General features: G+C 44.1%; 1 protein-coding gene across 2 annotated transcripts in view; it reads left to right on the top strand.

Annotated features, from left to right (window-relative positions):
• grin3ba (glutamate receptor, ionotropic, N-methyl-D-aspartate 3Ba) overlaps positions 1 to 13,810 on the top strand; it is a 30,256-nt gene extending 16,446 nt beyond the window's left edge. Inside the window, exons 3-9 of one of the 2 annotated variants that reach the window (XM_027008535.2) lie at positions 96 to 1,188; positions 2,608 to 2,753; positions 5,232 to 5,347; positions 7,022 to 7,173; positions 10,307 to 10,471; positions 12,011 to 12,081; positions 12,647 to 13,810. In XM_027008535.2, coding sequence (XP_026864336.2) covers positions 96 to 1,188; positions 2,608 to 2,753; positions 5,232 to 5,347; positions 7,022 to 7,173; positions 10,307 to 10,471; positions 12,011 to 12,081; positions 12,647 to 13,199 — 2,296 coding nt within the window. In that variant the 3' untranslated portion in view covers positions 13,200 to 13,810. Of the gene's footprint in view, positions 1 to 95; positions 1,189 to 2,607; positions 2,754 to 5,231; positions 5,348 to 7,021; positions 7,174 to 10,306; positions 10,472 to 12,010; positions 12,082 to 12,622 lie in introns of both variants that reach the window. The other variant, XM_027008534.2, reaches the window with a different exon arrangement.
• Positions 13,811 to 19,126: the final 5,316 nt, after the last annotated feature.

The following is a 19,126-nucleotide window of genomic DNA, read 5'->3' as shown; positions in this document are numbered from 1 at the left end:
CTCCTGCACCTGCTAGTAGCACATGTTAGCCCATCGCTGTCTTTTTCAGAGTCTGTCTCCTGCAGTGAACTGTAGGTCCTCTCTCCTGTGCACAGGTTCCTGTCCAACACATCATTTGAGGGACTGACAGGGCACATGCAGGTGCAACAGTCCCACTCCCGCATTCTCACCTCTCATCGCTTCCATGTGTGGAGCCTGCAGCGTGACGCCCTGGGCCAGCCCAGCTGGGTGACAGTGGGCAGCTGGCAGGCCGGGCAGCTCGAGGTGGAAGAGCAGGGCCTGTGGCCCACCGCGAGTCAACAGGTGGAAGACGAGAGCCCGGGGATCCAACCAGGTGGGCGATGGCAGGCAGGACTACCCGTGGCGGGGAGCCGGCTCCGTGTGGTGACCCTGGTGGAGCATCCGTTCGTGTTCACGCGGGAGGTGGATGACGATGGCCAGTGTCCAGCTGGCCAGTTGTGTCTGGACCCCCACACCAACAGCTCGGATGTCCTCGACCAGATGTTCAATGAGCTGGAGCAGACTAACAGCAGCTCGCTGCCGGCCGACGTCCGGAAGTGCTGCTACGGCTACTGCATCGACCTGCTGGAGAAGCTAGCAGAGGACCTGCTGTTCGACTTTGACCTCTACATCGTGGGCGATGGCAAGTATGGTGCGCGGAAGGGCGGCCGCTGGACGGGCCTGGTAGGCGACCTACTAAGCGGCACCGCCGACATGGCCGTCACCAGCTTTAGCATTAACACGGCACGCAGCAAGGTGATGGACTTCACCAGCCCCTTCTTCTCCACCAGCCTGGGCATCCTGGTGCGGAGCAAGGACACTGCTGCACCCATCGGCGCATTCATGTGGCCCCTGCACTGGTCCATGTGGGTTGGTATCTTCGTTGCGCTCCACCTCACCGCCCTCTTCCTCACACTCTACGAGTGGAACAGCCCATTTGGCATGACGCCGCACGGGCGGAACCGCGTCCGCGTCTTCTCCTACTCCTCCGCCCTCAACCTCTGCTATGCCATCCTGTTCGGCCGAACGGTCGCCAGCAAAACCCCCAAGTGTTGGACAGGGCGATTCCTGATGAACCTCTGGGCTATTTTCTGCCTGCTAGTACTGTCCAGCTACACTGCCAATTTAGCTGCAGTCATGGTGGGAGAGAAAACATTTGAAGAGGTTTCTGGAATTCATGATGCCAAGGTGAGTCACTGACCTCATTTACACTGCATAACGCACTTTTAGTATTTGTTTATTGTATTTAGTATTTATAGTATTTAGTATTTCTTTGTAAAGTGCATTTTGTGAACAAAATGGGAGAGTTAAGCACAAAAATTGGGGGAAAAAGAGTGGTCTAAAACTATAACTTTAGCTGGAAACATATCTTTGAGAAGTTTTCTTTTATTCACTATAAATGTAAAATAGGGTGTGTATAAAATGTCACTGAGCAAGCTCACTCAGAATATTTCCATTTTATGAAGTAGTTTCTGGAGGCATTTAATTAACTGACACAGCTGATAATTTGCAGGTAGTGTGAAACCTCTTGCTTTGGGGGACTTGTCAGATCCCAACTCTTGTAATGACAATGTGAATTGTTTGTGTTTCATATATGTATGTGACAAGCAAACAAATCCATTAAATATACGACGAGTGTGAGTGCATCTGATGTGAGTGTCTATTTTGATGATATTTGCATCACCTCCTCTACCGCAAGTTCAGCAAGGAGGAACATCTGGACACGCTATAATTTCATGGAAAAATTGAATGGAGTATCAGGAACCCCAGGAAAATGGCTTCACGGGCAGCAATAAACCCTTCTCGTTTACCTCCACGGATGTTAGTCTTGCTGGTGGGAAATAATAGACTTGCAGCTGAAACACAGGAGGGCTGATTCCAGTTCAGTCATGCACCACACTGATGCTGTCTCCTTAAAATAGAGTGTCAGGTTTGGAGAACCTGTTTGAGCTGTATAAAAACATTCTGTTGTGGTTCTGTACATAACTTCTGTGTCAGAGGGCTGCAGAGACACAGGAAGGTTGCCGCAAGGGTTCAAACGGGTGCTCCTGCTCTAACCCTGAGCTTTGCTGCGTGACTTCTCTTGTGTGTGGATGTGTGGGTAGAGATAACCAGTTCGGTTAAACTGCCTTCAGAGTTTTAGCCAGCACTGCAATAGCAGTAGCACAAAACGGCACTGCAGTAACAGTAGCACGGACCGGCACTGCTGTAACAGTAGCACGGACCGGCACTGCAGTGTAGCACAGACCGTCACTGCATTAGCATAGCCTGGCACTGCAGTCTTGTTTGTTCTTCTGGTTCACCTGAGATCTCCTAATTAATGAATGATAGGAGTTCTTCTATGTAAAAACTAGGTTCTAAGAGGCAGATCCAACACACTGTCATGAAAATGATCCAGTATTAATTGTCAAACCTTTTTCAAATTAACGCAAAAAATATTATGACTCGCAAACTTTCGTTTTCATATGTTTGAGAGTATCATCTAACTGTGCTGTTATTAATTAAGAACTAATTGGTATTAAATTAAGACTTTTACAGGATTTACAGTTTGGCTGAATTAAAAGCTTAGAATTCCCATTCTGAGTTTTGCCCTCGTCTCTGTTCAAGCTCCACCATCCATCCATGGGCTTCCGTTTCGGCACGGTTCGCGAGAGCAGTGCCGAGGACTACATGAAGAAAAGCTTCCCAGAGATGCATGAGTACATGAGACGCTTCAACAAGCCTACCACACCAGACGGGATTGCTACACTTAAGTAAGGGTCCAAGCAGGACAGGAGGAATGCAGACAAGCAAATCATTGAAATTAAAAGTGCTGAAATCACTCCTAACAGGGTCATTTCAACAGTTTAAGCAGAGAGAGTAAATTGTAATGAGGGTTGCCATGTCGATCACCTTCCCATCATGCGAGTTGATGAGGGGAGGGGGACTCATTTCCCCATTACTCAGACAAGAGGACGCCATAGACTCATCCACATCAGTGTGTAATTATGGGCATTTCACCAAACATTTGCAATTATTTATTTGATGAGCATTATAGTGAGCTCATGGTATGTTTTGTGATTGCTAGACTGTTCTGACTATTTTAGAGTTTATTTTCCCGATAAGCCGATTTTAAAGGGGGTGGAAGCATTTTTATTTCAGGTTCGTTTAGCTCTTTGCTGTTGTTGTTGGAGGAAATGGGGATGATGGGGTGAGAGTGGAAGGGGATGAACTAGATGATGCAAGGTAGCAAACCTACTTATACAGTAAGGAGCTGAAACACTTTTCATCTCATTGACTTACTGTAAATAGGAACCCTTGTCCTACCTTATGTACTGTATAATCTTAGGTTTAAGGGTTGAGTAAGGCTGAACTGCTGACAGGGACCATGACAAAGGCAATGAGTGATGCTCACCACAGAGTGCTGTGTAACACTTAAATGTAGCAGTTTTTCATGTGATGGTCTCTCTCTACAGAGTAGAAGAAGTCTTATCTTTAATTTAAGAGGTTTGCAGTGCCGCTGTCTCTTTGCTAGCAGGAGAGCTCCCATCATTGCAGATGTGAGGTAGCATGTGGCTCTCTTCAGCAAATTAGAATTTACCAGAGGGAGAAAATGCTGAGATTAAATGTTAAATGTTGGATTAAAACTTGGATGCTATGGGACTTTTTCTGAGTGAGGTAACTTTCCTGGAAGTGCAGTAAACTTACTGGCTCGGATAGTAAATATGGTTATCAGGTCCACAAAGAAACCCACACCACTCAACATCACCTAAAACCACAGAGAGACTTCACAGAAAGCCTTATGCATGGGGTGGTCCTTAATAAATAATTAGAAGGGAAAAAAAAAAAACAACACACTGATCCATCATTTAGAAAATGGAGAGGGAATTTTGCTCAGTAATCGCAGGGTACAGTAAAGCCCATGGGCATGTAGCGGAAAGTGAACCCAGAGGCTGCGTGAGCGATAGCTGATGAGAGAGAGTGAGAGTGAGAGTGAGAGAGAGAGAGAGACAGAGACAGAGACAGAGACAGACTGACTCTCCAGAGCTCTGTGGCTTATGGATTTTGTGGTGTTTGTATAGCTGGAGGGATGGAATAACTCCTCTCTTCCCAAAGAGGCATCACAGAGATCAGCGCTCTTGACCAAATGCAGTACGAGAGGAGAAGGGCAAGCGTGACAAGTATGTGCTGGGCAGGCTCTGGTAAACCTGCTTGCACCAACATCTGCTTCCATTCACCCCAGAGAGAACAAGGAAAGTACTGCCAAAGAAGCAGAGACAGCCACCCCCCAAGTCCTCAGAAGAGGCCAAAGGTTCTCTTCTGAGGATACAGATAACTCCCACACCTTCTATACACACTCCCCCACCCACCACCCCCTCTCGCTGTCTCTGTATTGCTATCTCACTTCTTCACACACACACACACACACACACACACACACACACACACACACAAAAGCTTTTCTGCACTGTCCCTCCTTTTATGTCTGATGGGATTTTTTTCCTCTCTCTCTCTCTCTCTCTCTCTCTCTCATGTCAGAACTCCCTTGGTTCAGTACTCAGGATGTGTATAACATAGTCAGCATCTTTATTGCTCATATCTTATATGAACACCTCTACAACCTTGCTAAAACCTTGGGCTAGGTTCCTGACAGATTGGTTTGCTCCATAGAGTTTATTGTTAGATATTCAGATTCTCGTAATATCCTCGTGAGACTCCATGTCTTCATGTGCACACATTGGAATTTTAAAATGTTAGCCACATTATATGAGGACTTTTTTCACAATCTTCTTCTGTTTGAAGGCTTTGTAGAGTTTCCATAATTTTGAGGTTGTACTAGTTACACATAGAAATGCGAAATTAAAAATGCATGTAACAAAACATTTGTGGTCTCAGTCAAGTGGATATAATAGTAATCTGTAAGGAATTTTAATTATGTATGATATGAAATGAAGTAAAAGGACACCATCTAATATGAAAGTGCTTTAATTCTAAGTCAAAGTTATGACCTCATTTGTTAAATTCCAGGATAAAATTTCTTCTGTTTGTTGTTTTTGGTCCTTTTCTTCTGGATTACATTTCTCCATCAGCTCCCTCTTCTGCATTTAAGCCCCATGACTCCATTGAAACGCCACTAGAATTGACTAAAGTTGATTAGAGAGGGCAGGGCACTCATTAGAATGGGCGGGAGCTCGTTAGAGAAGGGCGATGCCATATTTGTGTCTAAGCACTCTGCTCTCTCTGTGCTGAAGGACAGATCCTGCTCAGCTGGATGCCTTTATCATGGATAAGGCCCTGCTGGACTATGAGGTTTCTATAGACGCCGACTGCAAGCTGCTGACCATAGGCAAGCCCTTCGCCATTGAAGGTAAAGGCCTTAGAATAGCATGCGTCACCAATGTAACGCTGTGAAATTTGAATCACTTGTTTTTCATAACTGTAGGTTATTACACTTACCCTCTCACTACTATTAGACAGAGGTTTAAGTTTTGGTTGGTACTACGGGTTGGTTTCATTTAATTCCGCTGGACCATATCTACGTACAGACTTTAGTGAGTCTGCTCGATGTGGAGCAAAAGTTTCGATTTGCCCTCTGGCAGCTCGAGATTGCAGGTGTTGCAGGTGAAAAGCCGTGAAAAGATTCTACTGGTCCTCTTATCTCCTGCAGTGAGTGCTTGGGGGGGAGAAGCTGAACTTCTGATCTCTTTGCTCCAGCCGGAGCCTCTTGTGTAGCACATAACTGGCCTGTTTCCACAGGCTTTTGCATAGATTGCAAATCCTGTTAACAGCCCACTGCTGTAGCTGCCACGGTGCCACCCCCTTTATGGAAAAATAACACAACAAAACATCTGAACCCAAGGGCCCTGGTCAATCCTGTGGACGGCTTGGCCGTCAATCAGAAATTACCCTCCCAAAGACACAGTGTCCTGACTGTTCAGTGATATCAGGAGTATCGCAAAACAGAAGACTGTTCTAGTCATTTCTGGAAGGTGTCTCCAGGTGTGGAATCGTATTGAAATTGAAACAACATTGTGGGAGAACCGATCGAGCCTTGGCCGCCCACCCCCCACCACTGCCTCTGTCCTTCAGTGGCTTGTCATGCTGGCATGCGCTGAGGTGATCAATCAGAACAGAGACGGCAGCCGTGTACCTGGAAAACCGCAACCGGAATTTCAATTAACAGGTTGCAGCAGCCGGAGGTGCTGCAAACTATATGATAACGCTTCGTCTAATAGAAGCGCGTCTAATCATGGATAAGGCACTGGGAGGCACATGGAGAGCACACTGTGTACACACAGAGACAATGGTACAATCCCTCAGACATGGTTTTCTAGAGTCCCAAGCTGCTTAAGGCTGCTCAGACTCCTTTAGGGATGGGGAGTCAGCTGGCATCGTACATGACTGAAAGGTTCAGAAACAATGTGTCAGCACGTGGTGTGATCAGGGCAAGGTGATCATGTCTGAGAGGAGGGGTTAGGAAAAACATCAGTGAGGTTTTGTGTGTGTGGGGGGGGGGTGAAAGGGAAGCTGGGGGAGTTGCTTAGCAGCAGTGATATATAGGCTCATGAGTGATAAAATGTATGGATGTCAGAGTCTTACTGGTGCCACTCTGGTTGAAAGCAGTATGGCAGAGAGGCCATCTGCAGGACATTGACACATACAAACACAAAAACCCCTCCTGCCTGTTCCTCTGACGGAACTCAGCACTAACACTAATGACCCCCCCATCAGTATGTCTTCTCAAGATCTCCGACGTCCTCTGGACTGGGGGTTCCCCCGCCAAGCACTCAAAGGTCGCATTCATTGTCAACCAGTTCAGACAGCTGTTGCTGTTGACACCTGCTTTGTAATTCAAGTGGAAGCAGAACTTTGAAGATGTGTGTGTTAGTAATCTGTTCTTCATGTTCACCTGCAGTTCCCTCTGGACTCTCTCTCTACCCCTCTCTCTCCAACTTTCTCTTTCTTCCTCCCTCCCTCCCTCCCTCCCTCCCTCCCTCTCTCTCTCTCTCTCTCTCTCTCTCTCTCTCTCTCTCAATCTCAGGTTATGGGATTGGATTACCCCCGAACTCTCCTCTAACCCGTAATGTGTCTGAGTATGTCAGCCGCTACAAATCAGATGGCTATATGGACATGCTGCATGACAAGTGGTACAAAGTGGTTCCATGCGGGAAACGAGTCTTTGCTGTTACAGAGGTAAGGCTGCTTGTGCGTATGTGCGTGCGTGTGTGCATGCATGTGCTTGCTTGTGCGTGCTTTGACTGATGTTTACTTTGTGTGTGTGTGTGTGTGTGTGTGTGTGTGTGTGTGTGTACGTGTACTAGGGTAGATACATGTGCCAGTGCATGTAGGTGGGAGTAGATATGTACTCTGTTTTTCTGCACAAGTGTGGGGGTTTTTTTTGTGTGGGTGGGTGGGTGGCTGGGTGGCTGTGTGTGGTTGTATGTGTGGGTAGGTAACTGCCTTTTTCTGCAAAAAGCAAGCCTGAGTGAGTCTGTCCTTGGCCACTTCGTAAAGTTTTTCTCACTGTCAGGAGGGAGACATCTTCCATTCTCCAGTTGTTTAGCTTGGCCATCTCCCACAGTTTAATGGCCATTTCATCAGACCTACACTGTGTCACAGCAATCAGTTCTCATTCTTGTTATCCCTCCGCCCACCCCACACCTACACTTCCAAAACACAGACGCCAGCACGCCCACTCCATCAGCAACGGCTCCATCCGTCATGGTACAGGAGCCCAGAGTGAACCAACGGCCAATCCAGCTTCCTTAATTCAGCACCGCTGTGAAGGGCTGATATTGCAGGAAGGAATGTGACATTTCAGTGGGGTGGACAGTGTCAGCTTGTGGACTCCTCACTGTCAGGGAAGTGACCTGCGCTGTCTGGAGCAGTGCCAACACACAGCCCTACAGATTCCCCTCTCATCAACCTGCCGCTCTGTGGCCGTAAATCCCGTGTTTCTTCCCAGCCTGCAGAACCACAGCACCCCCCATACCGTGCTGTTTACAGAATGTCCTGGAACGCCAGCGGACAGCTTACCATCTCCTCCTCGCTGCTTGGAACTTTTTTTTCCATGTGAATTAAATTAGTCAGAGCTCTTCAAATGGCAAACTGGGCAGGGGCCAGTTCTGAAATCTACAGGAAAAACGAGATGAGGGATTTTGCAACGAATACGAAGTGCTAAATTTGGCATTCTGGCAGAGTAGACAGTCAGTGTGTGTGACTCAAGGCTGTACCTGCAGCTTCACATGGGCCAAGGATTCTGGGGAGCACTACAAGCACTTGTTTTCCTGTGGATTAAAGAGATTGAAAAAAAAAGTAATTTGGGTCTAAGAGTTTATATACACTTTTCTCCTTTTCCAACCTCATTTCCTGTTGTATGAGATCTGGTGGTGGCTGTGTGCAACTATCTGTACCCCAGATTCTGAAACATTTTTACTTCAGTTACATTTTTGAGAACTATATGTAAAGTGAGAACATAACTAAAACAATACTGCATAAAACAATGCCCCATTATTTCTTAAATTTGTGAAAATTGTACACACAAAAAATTGTTTATAAATTGGACTAACACTAGTGCTTTCATACCAATTAGTTTCCTCAGTATTACATCAGTGAATATAAATACTACTCTAGGGCTAACGCTGTAATGCATAGACCATCACTGCTGGCTCTAATGTTAAAGTGCTGGAAGATGTCTAAGCCCTCAAGAGCTCCAGCCTCCAGTCTCACACAGCTGATTAATGTGGAGAGGAAAGTGGTGTGAGATTGAGGGCAGGGAAGGAGGTAAATGAGTTCCCAGAGAAGGAGCTAAAAGGAGGTGCAGGCTGGGAGAAGAGTAGAGAGGAGCTGAGTCCTGCCCTGTGTCCTCCCCACACTCCTGATGAGCCCTGCAACTGTTGAGATTTAACAGTGGTGTGTGTGTGTGTGTTTGTTTGTGTGGGTGGGTGGGTTTGCATGTGTGTGCATGTGTGTGTTTCTTGTGCAGACCAATAACTTTCTGGGTATGCACCCTGTCACTCCCTCTTTCCAAGACAGACTCTCTCCCTGGGGAATTGGCATCCATGATGAACAGGGTGTAGCAAAACTCACTAAGGTGTGAAGATGAACTACTCTGTCTCAAGCTGGCAGTGGAGGGCGGGACTCGCTGAAAAATCGGCAGATGCTTCAGCTCAGACCGAGCCTGAAAGGGGTGCCTCGACAGGCTTTTTTAGTGTCATCACAACTACAGCAGGAGCGAGAGCAGACACTCTCTCCCACACTGTGTAAAGTCAGCGTCCCTGGAATTTCACATTTTTGTAAACCTGCAATTACTTCTAGTCCCAATACACCACAGGGTGTGAATAGAAAGGCCTGGCATCTAAGACATTCTGCCCCCTCCTGGCGAGTTCTGAAATCCATTATCCACAGATGCATATCACAGCACTGCTGAGAGTGGACACACTGGAGTGACAGGCTGAAAAATCGTGAACAGATAACACATCTTAATGGGCAGCCTGGTTCAGTCAGCTCTGTGATATGATACCCGGAAGGGGGGGTTGCAGTCTGACACGCCCATTTAGCAAGAAACTGTGGTTGTAGTACCTTCCACAGTATGGGTGTGATTTAGTGTACTTACTGAAATCATCCATCTGTGTGTGTGTGTGTGTGTGTGTGTGTGTGTGTGTGTGTGTGTGTGTGTGTTTATACATATTAGGTGTTTTTGAAAATCTGTATATGAAGATAATTGTGCATCTCTGTATATGAAGATAATTGTGCATCTGTGCATCTATATATACACACACACATATATACACACACACACACACATATATATATATATATATATATATATATATATATATATGTGTGTGTATGTATGTGTATATATGTGTGTGTGTATGTATGTGTGTATATATATATATATATATATGTATGTATGTATGTATATATATATATATGTGTGTGTGTGTGTGTGTGTGTGTGTGTGTGTGTGTGTGTGTGTGTGTGTGTGTGTATGGATGGATATGTATGTATATATATATATATGTGTGTGTGTGTGTGTGTGTGTGTGTGTGTGTGTGTGTATATGAATGGATATGTATGTATATGTTTGTGTATTTGTGTCTGTGTATATTTGTAGGGCTTCACATGACCATGTAATGGAGCCATTTTTTTTTTTCATAATGACACCCTCTATAACAATAACTCAGCACCCAACATAACCATAACCACCATCGTAAATGACATACATGTTTATGAATATTTTCATGGACGAATGGGGTTGAACTAGTTTGTGTGTGCACGGATGTGTATGTGTGTGGGTGCACCGGTGTGCGTGTGTGTGCAGACATTGCAGATGGGTATCCAGCACTTCTCGGGTCTCTTCGTGCTGCTGTGTGTGGGCGTGACAGGGGCTTTGCTCACTCTGCTTGGGGAACATGCCTTCTACCGTTTCATCCTGCCTCACCTCAGACACTGGCAGAGGTTCCAGTACTGGCTCCACACCAGCCAGGTGAGCCCCTAGCCACAAGGCCTGAACCCGCTCTTCCACCTCAGTGCATAATGAGGTACTTTTATCACACCTCTCCAAGCAGCACAGCTGGTCTTTTATTCATCTATAAGTCATGTATATGAGATTTTCCCATGTGCTGATGCTCCTCCTCACAAAGCCACAGCATGTTGAGGTGCACAAACACAAAACACGGCACATTAACTTGGGTACTTTAATTTGGGTACACAGTACTCTATAGGGATTAGACAAAAAAGAAGTGTACAATATACAGTAAGCATTGTTTACTGTGTATTGTATATGATTATGAACAGGGGAAGGTCATTCTGTGTTAGCTGTGTTTGGATGAATAATATAACAGTATAGTGAGCGCGCTACACGTAAAGTCAAAGTCAAATTTATTTACATAGTGCTTTTTATAAGATACGTTGTCACAAAGCAGCTTTACAAATATTTGGGTCCAGATAACTAACAAGCAAGCCAGAGGCGAAAGTGGCAAGGAAAAACTCCCTGGGCAGAATTAGGGAAGAAACCTTTTGGACAACTCAAGAGGGAATCCATCCTCCTTGGACAGCCCAGCTAATAAACAATCCATATTATACTACATTATATTTAGTCCAAGTAGCCTCTTCAGTATAGGTGTGGGAGTTACAGCTACTCCGGTGGATCGAGGGTGGGCGGGCTGTTTCTGCATCCACTGGTGTAGATGGAGTGGGTGGATGGATATGGCAGCATCAGTTCATCTGCTGGTGGCACAGGGATATTTTCTGGAGTCCTCTTAGATGCTTTGTCACTGATGAGCAGGTCTAGTCCAGTGTTGGGATCATCTCCTCGCTAAGATGCAAATACACTGTCCACGCAGTCTGTGTACAAAGAAGGGTGAGAAAGGTGGATGTTGGTTACCTGCTTCCAGTGTGGTGTAGCTGGAATGCAGGAACATCATGGACTGAAGACACTTCAGCTCTGGAATGGGACATGTGATTTACTGTAGCCACCATTTCATTTGTTTGTTTGTCTTTATTATATATTTTTTTTCTTTTATTTAGTTTTACTCCCTTTTATTCACATCTTAACGCCTTTTCTAAACATCTTTTGTAACACATTTTGCCTGTATTTGTTTTTCTTTCCTGGCTTTAATGTCTCTGCTTCATGTCTCCCAAGATGACTAATGATCAATACAGCATTAGCTAATTAATGGGGAGCCTAATAAATAGCCAGTATGTGTGCAGACTGTTTAGCGTTACTGATTAAATACTGGCTGATTAACCAAAACAGTAGTGGCATACATATGCAGCTCAAGAGCAAGTAATGTAAAATTCATTGTTTTCAATTATTTAAGTGTTTTGTTTATCATTATTTTCCTTGAGGTAACATTTTCTCCACCTCTATTTCCTCTAAGCTTGATAAGAGCACATTCCTTTTATAAAGCATAGAGCACGTCCGCCCTCTGGAGTTAAATAGGTGGAAGCACATGTTAGTAGGATTGCATGGTAGACACGTTTTGTAGAACAACGCTTTGGACGGTTTGCATTATGATTGCAGAAAATCCATCGGGCGCTAAACATGTCCTGTGATGAGGAGAGTAAACTGGAAGCAGTCGGCACATCCAGAAGGTGAGTTGGAAGTAACCACAGCCTGCAGTACAGTTTATCTTAGTAAACTGTCTCTTATAGACAACTGCTGCCATAATTTCTGGATTGTAATTATGTTCTTACAAAAGTGTATGTTCTCAAAGTATTAAATTCTTTCCTAGGTGTTGAGTAGTCTGAAACCATACTCAAGAAAATAATAATTAATTTCCTAAAAGTATAAGTATATAAGAATCATATAAGAATTTTTAAAAAATAAATATAAAAGCTTTTTAAGTATTTAGAATTGCACTTAATTCAATGAAGACGGTTAAATGATACAAACTGTAGATTTTTTCCCTCGTTTGAAAAAATTGCCATATATCAGTGTAGGGTGAAAAACAGGGTAGAGGTGGGTAGAGTGATGCATCAGACCTACTAAAGAAATTAATGAATCATTAGTGACCCATTACATATTTGCATACATGTGCGCGCGCACACACACACATGGTGATTGAGTCTTTTCAAGTGTTACTGTAGTCCCAGCAGTCTCAGGAGTGTAACCAGAGCTATCTTCTCCCCTCAGCCACTCCCTGTGTCTCTCTGACAGCTGTGACATCCACCGCCTGCCCCCAGCAGACCTCCACACCTCTCTTCCTCCACCCTCCAGCTCTACCTCCAGCTCCTGTTCCACCTCCACCTCCTCCACCAAGTGGAACAATGAAAGCACCATGGTTGGCCGTGAGCCCAAGGACGGCAGCCACAAGCGTGTCCACTTCAACCTGGAGACACTCAACAGCTACCGTCTACAGGCTCCACCTACAGGGCCCGACCGGAGCAGGAGGGGTCTGGTGGGCAGTCCCCCGACGCAACTGTGCGCCAATGGGGGCCCGTCTTTGGGACTCAGCCTGGTGCTGTCGCCTCCGGCCTGCTCCTCGGGTAGCACCTCCCTGTGGGAAGCGGAGCTCCAGGAGCTTCAGGGGAGAATTGAGGAGTTCCGTGGCAAGCTCAGGGCTGCCCTGGCCCGTAGGGCGGAGCTCCAGAGAATCCTGGAGAAAGAGAGGCGGGGCCAGGCAGAGGGCCAGTGGCGAAGCTTCCCCGACACCATCCCCACCTCTTCCACCACCTCCACTGCTGTAGCCAAAGACATCAACAGGAGGTGATAAGCCCAGGCAGTAAAGGGAGGGAGTCACATGGCCTACTACTTACTGGAGGTCCTGATAGGTGAAACTGTCAGTCCCTGTCACGTTTGGAGCTCCAAGCGGTACAGAAATAAGTAGCTCTACTGTGTGGATCAACTCTAGCTGTGGATGTGTGCATTTTAAGCTGGAACAGACTGTCCCAGCTGTCCTTGCTGTAGTCTTTGCACCTGAACTCTGTGCTCCCATGAGGAGAAACACTTTTAAAACTAAAGCTGCCAGAGAGATCTCCACCTACATCTGGCCAACTTCAAAACCTCCTTTCTCGTTTTTGTAAATAAAGGAATTGGATCCACACAGGTCACATAGAGGTCACCATATGTCCACTGTAACAGACAGCTTTCCAAATCCTAGCCAAGCCTCTTCATGTCTTGTGATGGTGTCATTTTTTTACTCACTTAAATTTGTAAGGTGTAAGGTTTGCTTGTCTATAGAAAAATGTAAGTGGTAATTTAGTATGGCCCTGTTGGAAGCACCTGGTCCACTGCTTTCAGTAGCCACCTATATTACATTATATTAAGTAAACATTACTAAGTCTTGTTAATACATTTTCAAATAAACATTATTTCTACTTGGGTATGACTTCTTTACATGGTATCTAAAAACTATAGGAAGGAGTCTGTTTGTTTCACAGTGCTGTTTCTCACATAATTTGAGACAGACGTAAGTGTCTGTGCTGCTAGTAAGTACTGCCTGGTTTCAGTATAAGGTGTTGCTCGTAAGTGCAAGAACTTATCTGTAGCTAAGCACTATGGTAGTTCTTTTAATTACAAATCAGTATTCTGCAGCCTGCTTTGGAAAGAACACCTGAATTCAGAAAAACATGATTTCTTGGGTTTCGATACTGATCTTCCTCTGTTCATATTTAAAGATCCTGAATATTTTAGAGTGAGAAAGTTTAATTTAAAACATGAGTTGGTTGCCTGTGACACTGTACGTCTACACACCCAATGTAGATCCACAGGCATATCCGTTATTCCATGTGCCAATTATTAATGGTAAATATATGCAATGACACAAATCATGAGTATGAAAACAAGTAGCTTTTGCCCCATGCTGGAAGCTGCTAAAACCCTTACCAGTAAGGCTGGGGGCTCTGCTAACCTACAAAAATGGTACACTTGCCACAGTCACTTTTAAAGAAGACACTTACAGTCAATTTTATGGGGCAAATTATCTTGGAGTAGAGGGTCTAGGGGCAATTTCAACCTAAAGGTGCAATCAAGTTATCTCAAGGGAGTCTGCTGAATCATAGCTTCATTAAATGTGAGAGGTCTCCTCTGATAGCAAACACGTGTGCTTGGTTGCCAATTATGTGCTGGACAAAGTATGCAGTTTAAGGCAGCTGTTAATAGATGAGATTTTCTTATCATCTCGTCATCTGGGAGGACCTGTGTGTTTTTAAAATGTTACTCGCCTTTTTTATTCATCTTCTGATATGTGGAGTTAAACATGAGTCCAGAAAACAAACGTACAGAGATTGAGTTTTGTCTTTTTATTGGATCCATTTGTTATTTCTGTGAGGCTTTGGGGACTTGATAGCCCTGCAGGCTTCCTTGGTTAATTTCTGACTTTACAGAGGAAGAAAATAAAACTGACTACAACTACTAATGGTGTACATGGCAGTCCTGCTCACTAATCTAGCCGTTGAGCCCTATTCCACACCAGCTGAGCACGGCTGCTCTAGTACCACCGTGCCTATCCTGTTTCAGCACCATTCCTGTTGACACAGCTGGGTGCAACGCAGGGACCATCCTCCGGGTGGCACTAGTGCATCCGTCTCCATGCATTTTCATCATTATGTTCGTACCATCAGCAAATGGCCTGTAGCGCTACCTCGGACCGCCGCTTCAGTTCACACAGCCCAGCCAGGCCTAGTGCTTCCATATGTCGGTGTGATTAGAGTTGGGAGCCTCACACAGGTGGCTACTGCTGAGTCCTCGCTGGAGACAAATTGGTGACATTAGCACTGCTCCACTTCAAACAAACACACAAATATGCCCATATGCCCACCACTAAACCCAATGCTAATGCATGCTCAATGCTCCTCCACGTCAGACATATTTGTGCTTCTCTTCTTGCTTGCGTGTGCCTTGCCTGTGTTATTTGTGGCTGGATCAGGTCCTTCGAGGCAGATGGAGATATCCAGATCCTGTTGGATTTTATGGTGGGGGTAACGCGTAAGCTCAGAGATGAGGCCAGCATGGGGGAGATGTGCCGGATAAATTTACAGCACCGGGACCTATTTTTAGAGCTCCTCTTCCACCTTACTGCTCACCAGGTTTTGGATGTCTTGTATTTTATGCATTTATATTCAGTGCCTTCCTACATCCAGAGTGAGGAGAGGAGGTGAGAGGCATCTTCTGTTCATGTTCTCCTGGTAATAGTGATGTTTGCCCTTCATATGACCACATAGCCTATCTCCACTCAAGTAAAGGAACAGAATACAAAAATACCATCACCAATGCACTGCAAATTCTGCTAAACCTGCTGATGAAGCAATTTCTCTCTCTCACTCTCTCTTTTTCTCACTCTTTCTTCCCTCTCCCTCTTTCTTTTTCTCTCTCCCTTTCCCCTCTCTCTCTTTCTCATTCTCTCATATTTTCTCACTCTCTTTCTCTCTCTCTCTCACTCTCTCTCTCTTTCTCGCTCTCTCTCTCTCGCTCACATTTCTCTAGAAGCTTAGCCAGTCCACCTCAAACTGCTGCTGTGCTCCATGCTCTGTGCTCCATTTTCCTACCCTGTACCACATAGAAAATAAAGACCACAGAGCATAGCTCTGTCTCCAAAAAGGGGTCTAATATTGCAAGGGTTCCTGCAGCAAAATGACCCATAATGAAGTACACTTTAGTTTTTAATAATATTATTATCTTAGTCTGACAGTACCAATAACATGCTGAGACGGCAAATACTGAGATTAAGACTACAGATTAACATTTATGCAAATAAGAGAGAAAAATTAAAATTGTCATTTAAATTGTTTAGGCTTGTTCAATGTTCCAGTGTATAGAGCACTGGCTGGGGAGTTACTGATGGGACAGCAATGAACTTCATTTGTGCCATTTTGTTTACCAAACTCATTTAAGTGGATGTGATTTACTTGACAAATATAAGACAATGTACCATTTCTGGGTGTGTTTGGTTTGTAATAGCCTTTGTTTTTATGCTTTCTGTCTAGGTTCAGGTATAATGATGGGCAAAATTAATCACTCAGTTATACATGGATACATAGAACATGGAGTTTTAAAATGTATACAGACAGTTTAAAGATTCAAGAATGTCAAATTACAAAAGATTAGTTTTAGTGAATTGCTAAAACACATTTCCTGAAATGTCTTCTCCTTTTTCAAAACTGTAAACACAACTCCCAAAATTCAAGATACTCTCGAATCAAAGATACACTTTGACTTAACTTGCAAAACCAAATACTGATTGAAAATATTTTTATCTTTATTCAAAACTAATCACTGTCTTAAGATAACACACAAAGCCAGCCAATGCATAAACACTATGCAGCAATCGTTACACACTATATAAATAAATGCAAAAAAAAACTGCACTCTGGCCAGAGCAGATCATTTACACATTTCTGCAGCAAAAAAAAAAAAAAAACTACTTGATTAGAGTGAGCATCATGCGTCATTCAATCATTCTGCCTCAGCATCATACCGGTGGGCCAGGTCAGGCCACAAGACTTCATCTACATCACAGGCAATCCTCTCCATCGCTAGGCAACTGGAAAAGAATCCAAAACCAGCCTTGACTAGATTCCTCTCTTGTGTTGTCACATGCTGCATCCATTGACTGGAGGAGATTTTCCGGGTTATACACCTTCCACTGCCATCCTGAGAAAAATTCTTCTATGAGATTAAGGAAGGGAAAGTGTGGTGGGAGGCGCGCATTTAAAAAACACAGGTTATTGGTAAACCATTCACAAATCCTTGGAGCTTGGAGTTCACTTTGTCCAAATTACAACATACACAGGTTGCTGTGCCTCTGCTCATGTCTGAGCAAAGCATCCAGTAGATCATCCAGAAATGTTATGAGATGGTCAGTGTTGTATGGCCTTAAAGTCACATGGCGGTGAAGATGCCTATAGGTGCTGATGGCAGCACATATGGTTACATTGCCACCACACTTCCCAGGCACTTCTACAATGGCGTATTGACCAGTGGCATATTGACTTTTACTTCATGAAAGTGAACCAGTTTCATCCATTCATGAGTCCTCTCCATGGAGTCCAATACACATGTTCTCTTTGCACTGGGAAAATAGACTAAAATAAGTTCTGTAAATGACATACCATGGCAAGCTGCATGTCTCTGTATACATGTACTGCTTTACAAACAATACAGTATAAATGTATGTAATACAGTAGCACTGTAGATTCACATTGTCTTTAACAACTTGCTGTTGTATTTCTGTATTATTTTGAAGGACCATATCAACAATGAAAGTCTCTTGTTGTTGTGAGAATATGTGTCCTTCCACTCTCATGTGAAAATTTTTACATTCTACAAAAAGATCCTTTTGTTCAAAGTGTGCATACCGTAATACTGTACAGACATGTTTCCTCTAATACTGTGCAATACTGTACAAGGAAGGTTTGTTTTACCTGTCTACTTTCTAGAGTTTTGGTGGAGTGATTTACAGTTTTTTTCTGAACTGCTAAAACACTAAACCCCATTCTTGGAACACGACTTTCAACTGCCAAACTCATTTATTGAATTTATCACTCATCACAAAACCTAAAACAATTTTCACCTACTTTGACACAGTTTTCATATTTGAATCAACCTTTTTGCAAAACTCTAAACACACTGCCAAAAACACATTCTGCATGATAATGCATTTTGATGCAAAATGGCTCATACAGGTCACAAAAGTTAACCACAAAAAACACACTATTTTCATCATTAAAAAACTACAGGTGAAAACTGTGCACACATGTGTCCAATCAGTGATTAGGGTTGAAATCAGTAGGTAAACAGGATTAAAGTCAGCTCATGCAATGCAAGTGGCATTTCTGAGCTGTATTGTGTGACTTTAGCAATGGAGGGCAACAATAGGAGAGGAAGAGGATTGGCATGACTGGGGGAAGCAGGACAACGTGTGCAGCCGAATTTGAGTAGATTCTCTGTGGCTTCCATAGTTAGGACATTCAGAGAATAATACAGGTAGAGTATATGTGTTTGGCACCTGAAGGTTACAGTACAGTACAGTAATAGTATACCGTGAATAGCTCAGTGTATTGCTGCAGTGCATATTATTACAGTATGTGTATTGTAAAATCTAATATTGTAAAACGACCTCTATTTGTAGAATTGAAAGCTGGCGATATGAGGGTGTAAGTTCACGTTTGTTCTCAGAACTGCAGGAGACTCTCATTTTTTGATAAGGTCCATTGGAATAATGCAGTTCAACTGCGTGAAATACAACAGCAGGTTATTGAAGACAATATACGTTATGAATGGATCAACTGTGTGAATCTTGACACAACTGACCATCTCCTGTAGTGCAACCACGTATGGATGAAATAAGCATATCGAGTTCCATTTGAACGCAACTCAGAAAGTGTGAAAGAGAAATGATATCAATATCTGCAAGTAAGTGTGGATTTACAGTACAGTTACACTACAACCAAATATACATACTGTATTGTATATAACGCAGCACATGTAAACAATGGCATGAGGTCTGTCATGATGTTTCACAAAACCCAAATGTATATATTTGGATGAAATGGCTTCAACCTCACAAAGAGGTGGAGAAGAGGTCAATTATAATTGGGCAATGTGCAAGTATATGTCTGGCCAGCATGGTGACAAGGTGACCCTATGTGCAGCCATCAACAGCAACGGGTTCTGCATCGCCATGATCCGCTAGGGCCA

This window comes from Electrophorus electricus, chromosome 15 (genome assembly GCF_013358815.1).
Source record: "Electrophorus electricus isolate fEleEle1 chromosome 15, fEleEle1.pri, whole genome shotgun sequence".
In the NCBI taxonomy this organism is placed as follows: Eukaryota; Metazoa; Chordata; class Actinopteri; order Gymnotiformes; family Gymnotidae; genus Electrophorus; species Electrophorus electricus.
The sequence above is the reverse complement of the archived record's forward strand: the minus strand, read 5'-3'. Positions and strand labels throughout refer to the sequence as shown.